Consider the following 15,435-nt stretch of genomic DNA (forward strand, 5'->3'; position numbering starts at 1 on the left):
CCTATAATTTTTTGATAGATGTAAACCTATAATTTCAGAGACAAAACTATATATATATATTCCTGAGAGAACAGACTGTATCACATTTTGTGTATTTTGAAAAACACACATTGTTATTAAAGAAAACATATAACAGCAATAGAATAATAATCTGTTTGCATGACTAGGACAATTTACTTTAAATTGCAGTTTAGTTTGTGCTCATGTCCTCATCTCCATGTGTGGTTGTGTGTCTCTCGTCCTGAGCTGTCCCCCCCCTTCCTGTCTTGAACTCTTTATAGGTGTTGTCTCCTCTCCTGAATTACTGGGCCTATACAGTAATTTGTTTGTGCAAAGAGCATTTTTAGAGGGAGCTGGCATAACATTTGTAACTCTTTTTATATGTATTTAAATACATATTTAAACATACAGTGTATTTAAACATACACTGTGAAGATCTCTGACAGGATTTTCTTTTCCTCACAGCTTTGCTGGGCCTGGAGATGCGCCTTGTGATTTCTGCTCCGAGACAAAGCTCAAAGCTGTGAAATACTGTTTGACCTGCACTGTCTCCTACTGTGAGATACACATCCGATGGCACTACACAGTCCCAGCCCTGCGGAGACACAGACTGGTGGACATCAGTGGAGACCAGGAGCCCAAACTGTGCCAACAGCACCACAAAGCTCTGGAGCTGCTCTGTAGTACTGACCAGACTCTCATTTGCAGTCTGTGTTCAGCACAGGAACACAGGGGCCATGACATCATTTTTAAATCAGAACAGGGACTGACAAAGGTAAGAGGCTTCAGTCACTCATCTGCTATATAAGATCAGGTCTTGCTAATATTGATACTCTTTTCACCAGCTGATTCACAGTGAAACTGTGAAAGGGCTGAGTGACTCTGTGCTGTGTCATCTCTTCCCTGAACTCACAGACAGAGATCTGTAGTGACCAGTGTGACTGAATTGATACACACTCATCAATGAGGGGAGTTGAGTGTCTGTGTGCTATTTTATTTCACATGTACTGTACAGTGTAAAACATTAGTGACCAGAACTCAGTATATCAGTACAGAAACACTGAGGGGTGGTCTCACTGTGGATCTATTATCACTATGGATGTTCTCTTTCTATGAAAACTTTAGATCTCTTGATTTCTTTACATTCTGCCAATTCTGCCTCTTCCTGAAGTCTCACACCTTTCTCTGCTCTTCATGCTCAGGATATGGGAAGAGTGAGTGACCTTACAGATGAACTTGAGAATTTCTACACAGGAGGATTTCAGGAGACTGACCAAACAGGTTAGTGTATGAGAGCGTCTCTCAGGAGAAGGACAGAGTAGGTCAGTGTGTGTGAATGAGTGTGCTTTGACGACTGTAACTGTAGGAATCAATTAAGCATAATAATTTAAAGTCTGACACATGGATTCGAAATATGCAGTATATACTTTATTGATACACCACTAAAACATGCATAACCAACAAGAGTTAAATAATATATTTTTGAATCAATCTGCTGTAATATGAATTTGATCATTCAGTCAATTAAAATATATCAACTTTTGTTATTGTCTACCTCATAGGTTATATAAATCTCATATCAGTATCATTTATATACTGTATCATCAGTGGTTAAATCACATTCATATTCTCAACAACAACTAAATTACATTTACTATCCTGAACTACTATATCAAATGTGTCTGACAAAAGAGCCCAAAACAAAGCATAACAACTGTCTTCTAAAAAACAAGATTTCTTCTCTATTTTTACTGTTGCACTCTCTCAGCCTGAAGTATTCAAAGAAATCCTGACTCAGACTGCTTGCAGTCACATTGTGGGAAAAGTCAGATTGCCAGGTTAGCTAGAGAGTGAAAAGCTGAGCCAGTGAGCAAACCAATGAAATGATTTGTGTGCTACCTTCTAAAACACAAAATCACTGTTGGTGATCGCCTGGATGTCATCAGATATACAGTTGTGACCCAAAATATTGGCACCCGTGCACATTTTTCAAATAATGCAAAATTTCTTCCAGACAACTGTTAAAAAATCTTTTAGAATCCGCATACTGTATGTACTTCCTTGGTTTGCAGTGGAACAAACAAACAAAAAGTCAGCTTTACTATTTACTAAATCTCAGCTTATTCCACAGGAAATCCTAAAATGGCCCGGATAATATTACTGGCACCTTCCAAAAGTACTTAGAAATAATTTGGCTTCAAACTGGTGATTTTCCTTTACTTTTGAAATGAACCAGTATAAAAAATACTAATTCAACCAGTCTGAATAGAGAAAAGGACTCATTCTCCTATTTTGTGTCACTGTGTGTACAATATTGAGCATGGAGAAAAGGAAACCAGAGAATTGTCTGAGGAGATCAGACACAAGATTGTAGCCAAGCATGGACAATGTCAGGGCTACAAGTCCATTTCCAAAGACCTTGATCCTGTTCCACCTTACATAGTGTTATCAAGACGTTTAAGGCCCATGGCACTGTAGCCAACCTCCCTGGACATGGCCACAAGAGAAAACTTGATCAAAGATTGCAGCGTAGGATTGTTTGAATGGAGGAGAAAGCACCTCGATCAACTGCCACACAGATTCAAGCTGACCTTCAGACACAAGGTACAATAGTTTCAACTCGCACCATCCATTGCCAAACTCAATGAAAGGGGGTTATATGGTAGGAGACTCAGGAGAACCCCACTGCTGAGAGAGAGACACAGAAAGCCCAACTGTCTGGCTCTCAGCTATCAGTTGCCCTGGGAAACTTACATTCTCATGAGGGCTCCCAGTTTTCCAGGACCAGCTGCACAAGCCAGACTTTCCTTCACTGATCTGTATTAATTAGTAATTAACAATTCATTACTCAATTTCTCTTTCCCTATTTAATGTTGAGGCGTCACTTTAACAGTGCTTTGTCATTGTTCATTTCACCCTCTTCACTCCCCTTCGGTGCACTAGTGCTTTTAGTTCTCAGCTTCATTTGTATTCATTTCACCCATCCTGTCTACACTCCTATTCTCCGGTTCCCTGGGCAGATGCCTCAGCAGCTTCTCTGGGTGCTCGTCCTGCCCTGGATTCCTAAACCTGTCTGCACCCCTGTCTTTGGTTCACGCTTTGAAGTCGAATCACCCTTGGAGCTCAGCATCAGGATTCTGTTCCAAGACCAAGCATCCTCCTTTTTTCCTGGGAGCTTGGCACAGGATTCCTCGCCGTTGCTGAGGCTGCCCAGTTCCTGTCGACAGACTGATTCGCCAGGGTTGAGATCCCCAGGCTGGAAACTGACCATCCTCTCCTTTAACCGCTGAATCAGCCTGTTCTGACTCCATTCCAACAATCCTCCAGGATTTTCTGTGCACTGCAATCCGGTTCCTGACTGCACGGCAGCTCCTTAGCTCTGCCTTGAACCCAGGACTCCTTCCCACTGGCCTCTCTCCCCTACGGTTCCCACCTGCTTCCATGAGGTAGCTTATGTCATCCAGGACCCTAGGACTCTCCCCGTGCAACCTCATCCTGTTTTTTTCCCTGCCCTAGCAATTTTTTTTCTCTTTAGCACTTTTCTTTGTCCTCTTTCCTTCTGCCTTTCTGCCCTTTCTTGAGGAGTCTTCCTTACCTGATTCAGGGCTCTTTTCTCTTCCTCACCATTTTCTCTCAGGCTGTTTGAGAACTTTTCTTTCCCCTGCTTATTTACTGCCTCCCAACGGAACCTTTTTTTTCTTCTTGGGGAGCCAGGCATCCTACAGTATGTCCAATCTGTCTGGAGAGCATTTCCCTGTTAGCCTGGCCTCCCTGTGGATTCCTGTTCCTGAGCTCTGACTGGGACATACAGTACAGATGCAGCCATTCAAGCTATGCCGTACAAACCCATACCGCAGGGAACTAACCACAAGCCACCGTGGCTTACCACGGTACGTGATTGGTTGGCGAAAATGACCGACAGGGGCACTCATGGTGCATTGGTTGGTAGTGAAAAGATTAAATCATTTAATCTCTTTACTGTGCACATCTTAATCCGCTTAGTATTGAATATTTATATGGAATTAATATATTGAAATTTATATGAAATTTTAGTAGCTAAGCATAAAAAGAAGCAGAACATAATGCATCTGAAGGTCAAAAACGATATTAATTTATGAACAAATTATGTAAACTGTACTGTTTATTGCTGGTATTGGTAGTTTAAAGAAAAAATACACACCAGTATTCCATTTCTCCCTAAACATTTTAAGCATCGAAGATTTACATGTGGTTGTTTCGGAAACGTTTTTACATGCTCCTTCTGACCATATTACTGTACATTTATATACTTTGTGAAAATTGATCGTTTTAGCCTTTTCTGCTAATACGCTTGTAATCGGAGTAAACAAAAGCATACTTTTAGAATTTGATTAATAGGGAATATAATATGGAATCGTGTATCTAAAGAAATAAATAACGATATAATTATATTCATGTACTAGCAAAAACAGTAGTCTAAGACTTTCTATGGATATGTGTACGGCTGTTTCACTGCTTGCTATGTCACTGCATCTGTCATGTGATGGCTTAAGTGATTGACTTATAAGGCTGAGGCTGGGTGTTCAAATCCAGGTATCACCATGAGTTTTCTTTTAACAAATAAACATTTCTTTGAAAAACTAAAATAGCAAATATTATGGACACTATATTGACATTATTTAATATTTTTAAATATCACAACATGTTCATACTGTATGTACACAGCGGTACAGCAGGGTGTAGGGCGCAAGTCCATGTGAGCCCGAAAGCCCTACATTAATGTAGCGCATTCGCCCGGCACTGTGGCAGAAGAGAGCCTGGCTGGGGTACGCTGTGAGGGGCAGGACGGGAGTGGTAGTGGTCAGGGCGGGAATTAGGAAAGCCGCTGACCAGTGCAGCTGACCCACTGTGAAATGGGCGTACAGTCTGGGGAGATTGTCCATTTTTGTGTAAATAGTTCCCTGGTTTCACACCCCTGTGTGTTGCTCTCTCTCTTTTCTCTCTCTCTCGCTTGCTCGCTCTCTCTCTGGTGCCCCCTCTCAATTCAAGGTGCTTTATTAGGATGACTGATGGATACAATCAGTGTTGCCAAAGCAAGAAAAAATAATAAAATTAACACAAAACAAAACAAAAATAAAAAAAATACAGACATATTACAGAAATTTCCAACAAAGACATCAAAGACATATCATAAAATATTTGTGGGAACTCTGGGATTAAATTTCTGATTTTAGGGAAGAATGTTTCTTTAATCTCAGAGTATCTGTCATAGTGCAGTAGGAAGTGCACCTCTGTCTCTATTTCTCCCCGCTGGCAGTGGGAGCACAGCCTGTCCTCTCTGGGCAGCCAGGTCTGCCTGTGCCGCCCAGTTTCTATGGCCAGGCTATGGTCACTGAGCCTGTACTTCTCTCTCTCGGCTGGCGTGCGGGAGTGCTGGCTGGCTGGTTGTGCCGAAAATAAATAAAGCGCCGTTTTTCACTCCACAAAGTCTGAGTCTCTGTGTCCGTCCTCGCTGAACCCGAATTCGTTACATTATTAATAATATCTTCTGTGTCGCATTAACATTGGAATATTCCTTTTTTACAAGTTTAAAAGGAGGCGATACACAAGTGTCCCCTCTTTAACTCACCAGCCTCACAACTCACAACATTGTCCAATAATACTCTTCTTGTGTCTAATTTTTAGTTTAGCAGGATTTAAGCTACAGTATGTTAATATAACTATATTGTTACTAATTTCTTTAGATACACGATTCCATATTATATTCCCTATTAATCAAATTCTAAAAATGTCAGTATAGTGTCCATAATATTTTCGTTTTTCAGAGGCTTGAGGCGTCTGTTAAGTTGCCCCCACTGGATAAATTGTTTGTAAAAAAACGGTTTTCCAACTTTTTTCCTCCCCCCTCTCTTTATTTTCAAAGTAGAATAGGCGAGCCCTCCAGTGATAGACAGTCCCCCTTCCGGACATACTGACAAAAGTTTTATTAGAAAAAGAGATTCACAGCGCAAAGCTTTTGGTCTTCACACCCGAAACGTTGCGTTTTCTCTCTTCTCTTTTCAGCATGGAATAAACCTATTAATTGTTCTTTTGCAGACTACATTACTTCTTACTTAAACAATTGAAACACTTTAATTTTGTAAACTTAACATGAATTCCGTACAGAAATAAAATAATGTTTTCTACAGTTGTTAATCAAGCAGATTAACAGGTTACGTTACTGACAAAATAGTGCACTGTCCACCACTGCCCAGTGATATAACTTTAATGTAAACAAGATCTTATACCTGGTGCAGTTTTTACAAAAAAACATTTTTTTAATTAATTGAATCCCAGGTGTGAGATCATAAAACCTGAATTACGTAATATGCTTACGTCTGCAAAACACCTGATCATCTACTTTGTGTATATTCTAATCGCAGCGGGGGCAGGGGACAGTTAAAGACGCCAGACCCCACTCTTAGGCTGGGCCAAAGATTTTTTTTTTAATTAAGGCAAATTAAAATTAAGTATGTTAAAGTGCTAGAGGTGTAAAAAATACAAAAAAGCACATGAGCAAAAAGTTTTAGAAATGGAGCAGGTGAAAGGATTTGTAAATATATTTTGTTTAGGCAAGTCAGTTTTTTGTAACACATAAAATACATTTTTCCAAGAAAGTTTAGCCTTTGTCACTAATGAAACCACTTAATAAAGATCTAAACTTAGAAATCTAAAGATTTTTGTGTTCAGTGTTGGTAGCAGGATGAACTGTCCGGTTGAGCTAAGTGTATATTTTGTCACAGAGTTTCTGCAAGATGTTAACAGTGAAAACAGGAATTCAGAAATGAGTCATTTCAAGAAAAATATTTTCAGAATAATTATGAATCTAGCAGGATAGAGAAAGCACAGAAAATAGGCAGTTAGATTGATCAGATTAGTATAAAAAGCCATTTAGCAAATAGGGTGTGAGAAGAGTGATACTTTAGTATATTTAGTATACTTTAGTTTTTTTTCTGAACCAGGGAAAATCTGATTATGTTTCTCTATAACAATTATAAAAAACTTTATTTTATATAGCACCTTTAAAAGTGGCATCTCAAAGCAATACAGTAGGTGTAAAAACAGTTATAAGGACCACAGATTACAAAGTAAACACATAAATTGTAAGAAAGACAAGCAGTTAGAAGTGCTACCAAAATTAGAAAATGAAGGAGATACAGACACTACAGTATGTCTTCTGAAAAGAGAGGATTTGAGGTTAGATTTAAATGCACTCAGGGTGGGTGACTCTGATATCACTGGGGGTACAAATTCAGAGCTCTGGGGTGCAGCTAGAGAAGGTCCTGCTACCCACAGAATGAAGATGTTCTCAAGGACAGCTAGAAGACCAGAGTCAGACGGATTGAGGATTTTGAAGTTGACTAGAAACTCAAAACCTGATAGGAAGCCAGTGCAAGAACTTGAAGACAGGCGTAATGCATCCTGATCAGGATTCTGGCTGTCCAATTCTGAACATATTGGAGATTGTTCAGTGTTCAGATTGTTCAGTGAGATTGTTAATTACCCCAGTGAACTGGATGTGGATTTATTAATTCTAGAAAAAAAGCCTTTCTTGATTTCTCTAGCTCCCTTTAAAACAAACTATTATTCCAAATGCACAGTACTACATGGCCAATATTTACATATGATATTTGTGATTTGGTTTGGCTGAACTATCTTAGGATGTAAGACTAAAGATACAGGTAGGAAAAATATAATTTTGGGAAAGGAATACACTGATAACAAAAACACTTCCTAATGGGGTTAAGCATACTTTTGACAAAATGACAGGAGAGACCGCAGAGATGATGAAGTTAACAGACTGTATGTTTACATAGATACTGAAAGGCAGAATACACCCCGGACATAGTGCCTGTCCATCACAGGACAGGCAAACTGACACAAACACACACACACCAGGGCCAGTTTTCCCATAAACCAATTAACCTACCAGTATGTTTTGGAGTGCCAGAGGGAATCATATCATACATAACACACAATCTAAAATACAATCCTCATTTCAGTATCTATGTAAACATACAGTTTACAAAAAAATCTTAAGATTTCTAAGTTTATGTCTTTATTAAGTAGACACTTGTGTATCGCCTCCTTTTAAACTTGTAAAAAAGGAACATCCCAATGTTAATGCGACAGAATATATTATTAATAATGTAGTGAATTTGGGTTCGTCGAGGACGGACACAGAGACTCAGACTTTATGGAGTGAAAATCAGCGCTTTATTTCTTGTCAGCACAACCAGCCAGCCAGCACTCCCACGCCGTATTAAATGGCTGACCCTAGTCGGAATTCTGAGTTACTATGTCGGAATTCTGAGATACTAAGTCGCAATTCTGAGATACCATAGCGTGTTTTTTTTTTACTCCCTGGTGGAAACGGGCTTCCATACCTACACAGACCAGCAAGAGAGACAGACCTTCCTTCTGCACCAAAGAGAATATGACCTCCAAATAAATCTTTAAGAATAATAATATAATTAATGTATATAACAGATTCCATTTCAATGAATCTCAATGTGCTTTACGTAAAAGAAAAGCTAAAAAAGAAGTCAAGGAACTTAATATTACAGTAACTAAAAAGGAAAAAGATACTGTAGCAAATTAGTATATAGTACTGGAAGTTGATAGGCTTGCTGGAAAAGAAGGGTTTTAAGATCTATTTTAAAATTCCTGGTGGAATTTGCTTGTCTGAGGTGATGCTTTGTTAGAATAGAGATGGTATGATCTGATTAGCCCTAACAAAATACGGAACTATACATTTCATTACCCTACACTACACATTACTGTTCAGTAATGCAAAATAAAATACATAGTAAATAATAAAATAAAATCACTTAGGTTTTTCCCTGACATTAGAGGTTACTCTCAATTTTCAGCACAAAAACACAAGATGATGTACAGAGGATAAAGTTGAGACTTATGTAACACAGGAAGAGGGTGTTCCTGCATCAGGTCCACTTATTGTCTGATTTTTTCAGGACTAAAACAGTCTACTTCTTTCAGAGGCTCCCAATGCAGTATGTTTTGGATCTTTAAATTGTCACCTGCTGAAGACTGTGCTGAAGAGATAATGTGGTCAATTTAAATCAATTTAAACTTTCATTAAAAACCTTAGAAGTTTCTGACAGATTCCCCTTTGATGGTAGCTAAATGTTAGGAACTTGAACACATTACCTCCTGATGTGACTGGATCTTTTTTCTGCGTCTGGACCTATATCATTGTATTTAACTTCTTTAACTCTAATTCATCTGTAACTGTACGCCTTTCATAACCTTGTTTTACTTCAAGAATAAGCAGCAGTGGAATAAGGCCTCAACTTTGTCATGTCCATTTTGGCCGGTCTGCCCACACTCTCTTCTTTTTACTGACAGGCCGACACGGAAACACTGGGGCTGCGACTTTCATGAAAACCAACTTCTCCTCTCAAATAAGCAAATAACACAAATCTCTAGGAGTTTCCTTCTCTCATATAGCTCACTCCTAATTCTGGAGCTTTTAAGTTTGTACTAATACCAAATGTTTCTCCACAAAGTTTCCCCTGAAATTCGACTGACTGTCTTACTCAAACCTGAGCAGACATTTCCCTCAGACAGCCCTGTTCTCTCTCACCTTCAGAACAGGCTGTCAGTAGCCTTTCTCAGTCTCCTCCAGGGCTGCAGCTGGTACTGGGCTCCTTCTGGAGTTTAACTTTTCACTAGGTCTCATTGCAAGAGCCTGAGTCTTAATGCCAAACCTAAAAGTAAGGACCTGAACACTAGCCCTAGGTCTCAGCATGAGACTTGTCTTTTCATTGTCATGTCTGTCAGTGGGGAAGTCTGACTCCCCTGAGCCGATAGGGACCGTTCACTCCCTGAATGCTCACATAGGAAAACCTGGCTTCACACAGGTGACTCCAATCCCCTAATAAACTCCTGCTGATTGAAAACACATACAGTACTCCCCTAGAGTATTTATATGCCCTCTAGTGTCCTGTTTGTATACTTGACACTCCAGATCCAGTTGCCCTGTTACTGAGACATAGAAAACCTCTGAAAAATATCTGAACCACTGTTTTTAAACAGTTTCCTTATGTTAGCTGTGAAAGACTAATGGCTGTTCAGAGGTATATTTTCTGACTGCACAAAGTCCTGCAGAGCTACTGCAGATTAAACTACCTGCTGCAGCTGCTCCTGTAAGAACCGCACTCTGACAGCCAGCTGCTGAACCTTAGTTAACTGGTCCCAGCTGCTGGAGCACATGTGTCCTCGTGGAGCTCTGAGTCCCTGATCATGTAAACTCCACTGCTGCTTCAGCTGGGTTTCTTGAACCAGATCCTGCTCTGTTGCTTTCCCTCCGGTCATCATACCTTTAGAAACCCTCATTAAGTTGAGCTCCTTTCCTCTGAGCCCAGTGCACACTCGGGTCCAGTTCTGCTCCCTTTTGTTGTTGCAACTGGTTCCCCATCTGAATTTCCTCCCATCTTCTTCTTACTCTTCTTCAGTGGGCTGCAGACTTTTGGAACCACCTCAACCTTTCAAAATTACTAAATAAATAAAGAAAAATTACTCTGTTGGATATGTAAAAATTAGTTTATTTTGAACTATTAATTAGTTTATTCTGCCTTTTGTGAATACAGTTTTTTTTTCAAGATTTATGTACACATTAACATAATCTATATTTAGTCCTACTACTATTTTACGTAATTGTTACAGCAGAAACTGTAGCAACTGTGTTTGTACAGTTATGTGAAAGTAACTTTAAGAAAGTAACCTCTTGCCATAAGTAGTTTATGCTACTTATAAAGCCTTAATGAAGCCTGCCCTGTACAAGGGTGGTATTCAGAATCCTACAAACTATAAGAGTTTATGATGTCCTAATTAGAAGATAAAAAATCCTGATTGTGAGACGATGTATGATTTTTTTTTCCTCGTAGCACCAGAACACTGCTGTAGATAGTATACAGCCTAACAATGTGACTCAACAATATGCAAGACAAATTATTCCACAAATAAATAGAATGCTTATACAATGTATTGTAAAATCACCTACAATAACATAGCAGCTGCTTGTCTTTCAAAATTTATTTGAAAGACTAAATTGAAAATCCTCAGACTAAACCTGTGTTGTAATACTGTACAACCCCAACAACTGCAAAGATGTTGGAGGTACCTTTCAACATACTGCAGCATGTGTCTTGGAGTATTAGGTTTTTGTCTATGATCGATCCCAAATAAATTTAGTAATCAACATCAATTACAGTGGGATGAACTGGGGCTGCATTTTTCCTAAAATTAATGATTAGTTCTTTTGTTCTCAAAATATTAAACTCCAAAGCGTTTTACCCAGTTTCACCACTAGAGGGGTCACTAGCTCACTAGAGGTATCAGTTTTCACATCGCCATATAATTCAAATAATTTCTCCTTTTAAATGTGAAATCCTTCAGATTCATCTGTTTTGTTTAATTTAAAATGGTTGATAGTGATATTTGTGAGCAGGGCTGTCCCTAGCTTTCTGGGGGCCCCAAACAAAACCTTGGAAATGGGCCCCTCCAGATCACGATTTGCACATACAGTACACTACTATTATGAGCTTCCAACCCAACTGATTTTACTACTTAGAACAGTTAAATAAATTAACTATTAAGCTAGAAAACTTTAATTAACCAGCTTCAGAGAACACATAATAAATAACTTACAAACAAGAACAAGACACATGCATTTTATAAAGATAACATATTTTAACATTGAAAATAATAACATGAAACGTGAATCAGTTACTTTTAGGAAAACACCTCAGGTAGTCTATGTTTCCAGCTAGAAAATGTGGCTTATCTACTGTTCGCCAGTTAGATAAAACAGACACAAAACTAAATGAAATACAAACATTATTGTCTTGATTTGCTTTGAGATTGCTTGTCCTGCTCTTCTTTTCTATGCTTCCTTTTCTCAGCACACAGTAGGCATGTCCTTTCAGAGGATGATGTGCTTTTGCCAGTTTCAACTATGTGATATTAATTTTAAACCATTACAACATAGTTTGCAACGCAAGTAAAAGGTCACTAGTAATGTTTCATTACATGTTAGATGAAAAATAAAATTGATCATCACAATATTTACTACTTTCCAAAATTAAACAAACTGCATTTAGTGCAGCAGCAGCTGAAATCTCACTGACATTGTCATCTTGGTGAAGAATCTTCGCATCTTAATCAAAGCAAATGATGCAGCATTCAAAATGGGCATTAAATCAGAACTAAAGTCAGCCAGGATAAATCTAAAAAATGGTATTAAACATGCAAAAAACACACTTAAACAGGATTTCAAGGATCACTTCAGCACTAATTAACCACAGCGCATGTGGTAAGATATACAGGCCCTCACAGTCTTCAAAAGGAAGAACATCTGTGCACCTGCCCATGATGCCTCCCTGCCTTATGAGCTCAACACCTTCTATGCTCGGTTTGAAGCCAGCAAAAACAGAACCTGTCAACAGAGCTGCACCCTCCGCAGCTGACCGGGTGCTCTCGCTATCTGCAGATGAGGTGGGGAGATCTCTGCTAAAAGTGAACACACACAAGGCTGCAGGACCTGATAGCATTCCTAGTCGCATCCTCGGAGCCTGCGCTAATCAACTGGCAGGTGTATTCACAGACATTTTCAACATGTCCCCGGCCCAAGCAATAATCCCCACCTGCTTCAAGACAACCACCATCATCGCAATACCGAAGAAAACCACAGTGACATGCCTTAATGACTACCACCTGGTGACGCTAACTCCTGTTATCAAGTGCTTCAAGAGGCTGGTAATGGGGCACATTAAGGATACCAGACACACTGGACCCGTACGAATTCGCCTACCGGCCCAACAAATCCACAGATGACGCAATCTCCATTGCCATCAACGGGACTGAAGTGGAAAGGGTCAGTAACTTCAAATTCCTTGGCATCCATACAGTATCACCAAGAACCTCACATGGTCTCTCAACGCCACTTGTCTGATTAAGAAAGCGCAACAGCACCTTTACTTCCTAAGATGGTTGAAGAAGGCTAAGATATCTCCCCAGGTCCTCACAAACTTTTACAGATGTACTACAGAAAGCATACTGACAGGTTGCATTAAAGTGTGGTGTAGGAGTTTTGTGAATATACTGGGACAATTTATTAATTGTAGCAGTAATCACAAGGTGATTTGTTATGGCTATTAGAAAATCAATTGATCAACGACGCACACACATGGATTCAATACATGAAATACATTCATGAATACATGAATTGTGCATATAAAACATATACAGTAACAGTCTGCCTGGATACAGATGGTAGCTCTTACTGTGAGGGTTATCAAAGTGCAAGGTATATAATCACGAAGAGATGCAAAACACAAAGATACAAAGAATATGCTTCAGTATACCATTCGGCTATACTATCGTTAATCAGTTTCATTAATACCACTTCTACATTAGATATTCAAAAGTAAATACATTGCTCATGAATTAAGTTCATTTCAACTTGTGTTGAGGTAACAATTGAATTCTCGAGATGCAATGAAGAACATTGTGTTTACTTATCCAGATATGGATTCGTATTTCTCAAAACAGACACCAATGACCAGCTAGCAGCTGCGTACAATCACTGCGGCGTTCAATAGGCGTTGTCCCGGCGTCCTTTGGCTCGTGGCCAACCAGTTGGGGTGCAACTCGGAGTCGGAAGAATTAGGAGGAGAGATTTCTGCTGTGGTGATGCGCCCGACAGTCTCTCTCAGGTACCTACTAGTAGTCCGGCTGACTAGTAGAACGTCTCTATGCACAGAGGGCAACCGCAGGTCCGAGCAGGACACTCTTTAGGGGGAAGAAACTCTGTTTGCTTCCGGTATAGTGCTGCTGCTGAATTAAAACTTATTCAGGTTGTCGAGAAGAGTCCAAACATATACTTCGGTGATCAAGTGAAGCGTCCATGTTGGCAGCCAGCGATTTACATAGGGCATTCCCCGGACACTTTGCTGAAACAAGATTTCAGTCCCTATACAGACAACACTGTCCATCATATGATTGTCTAAGGGTGTGAAAATGGCTGGAGAAGCTAAATTCTCAGCTGTGCAGTGTCTTTTAAACCAGAACCAAGACAGATGGTGATTGGTCTAAAGTTAAGCGGGCATTTCCGACCCACGTGGAGTTACCACGCCCTGCAGGTTCCTGATTGGTTGTTCAAGGTGAGTGATGAGTAACAATGACCTCTGACATCTAGGACTGCAATCCAGATGCTCCCAAGAATCTCACCACAGAGATGAGGATGAGAGAGATGGGGCCTCATTTAGGAAAGCACAGCAACACCTAATTCTGTCTTATTAATAAGCATTGCTGCTACTGTGGTATGGCAGTGGTATGATTTGGCACATCTGTTGTTGTTTTGCACATTACCTGTTACATGCTGTTGTTTTGCACACTATCTGTTGTTGTTTTGCACATTGCCTCTGTCTTTCTTTTCTTACACAATTGTATTCTTGTCTTTTGTACTACTTACCATCTGAGAGCAAGCTAAATAGCATTTCATTATACCATATACCTGTGTATGAGTATAATGACAATAAACTTGAACTTGAAGATGAGACATTTACTACATCAACAGTGAAACATACCACTACACTTCCATTCACAACTCATAATATTATAATTTAACTAACAAACATTAATGTAACAGCCTAGTCTAGCACAGCAGCAACAGAAAGAGCCATTAAAGGGAATTATTTACTCACATTTAAATATGTATAATGAAACAATATGTCGCCCTGCACATTGAGGGGTCCCCTGGTGATCTCAGGTCTCCAGGCAGTCCCCTAGTTCACCTGTGCCCAGGGTATGTCCTGTTTGCAGGTACAGTAAACCCTCAGTTTGACATGCTTCTCATAACACACTGTGGATTAAACACACAAAATCTGTTAAACGGGTATTTTGTTTGTAAAATCAGAAAATCCTTTCCTTTCCCTACAATAATGAGGGAATTCACAAATATTAAAATAAGGTTAAAATAGTTTTAAAAAATAAAATTCAGGAATATCAGTGGTGCACTATAGGGCTGGGTCACATGCTTGATGGGTTTCATATGTTTCAGTGAATCTTATACAGTACAGTATATTTATGACATAAGACAATTTTCATAGTGATGATTGTAATTCTTAAAAAAATAAGTCAAAAGATACAGAAAACAAATATTTTAGTATTATCTATATATAATTGTGTGTTTGGGGTTGAAAAAAGTCACTGCGATTTAACAGAGATTCAACAATAATGGACCCCTTCCCCCATTAGTCTGTTAAACCAAGGATTTACTGTGTTCACCCGCCCTTGTTTCTTGAATTTCATTAAAGTTGATTATATTTCTCCTGTGTGTTACTGTACTGTTACTTTATTTTTATCAATCAAATACATGTGATTCTGAAGGTA

General features: G+C 39.3%; 1 protein-coding gene across 1 annotated transcript in view; it reads left to right on the forward strand.

The window, feature by feature from the left end:
* The window catches only part of LOC107076227 (NACHT, LRR and PYD domains-containing protein 3-like), a 75,180-nt gene that overhangs the window by 24,710 nt on the left and 35,035 nt on the right, over window positions 1-15,435 (forward strand). The window contains exons 5-6 of the mRNA XM_069180188.1: window positions 466-775; window positions 1,203-1,281. Coding sequence (XP_069036289.1) covers window positions 466-775; window positions 1,203-1,281 — 389 coding nt within the window. The remainder of the gene's footprint in view (window positions 1-465; window positions 776-1,202; window positions 1,282-15,435) is intronic.

This window comes from Lepisosteus oculatus, chromosome 18, assembly GCF_040954835.1.
Source record: "Lepisosteus oculatus isolate fLepOcu1 chromosome 18, fLepOcu1.hap2, whole genome shotgun sequence".
In the NCBI taxonomy this organism is placed as follows: Eukaryota; Metazoa; Chordata; class Actinopteri; order Semionotiformes; family Lepisosteidae; genus Lepisosteus; species Lepisosteus oculatus.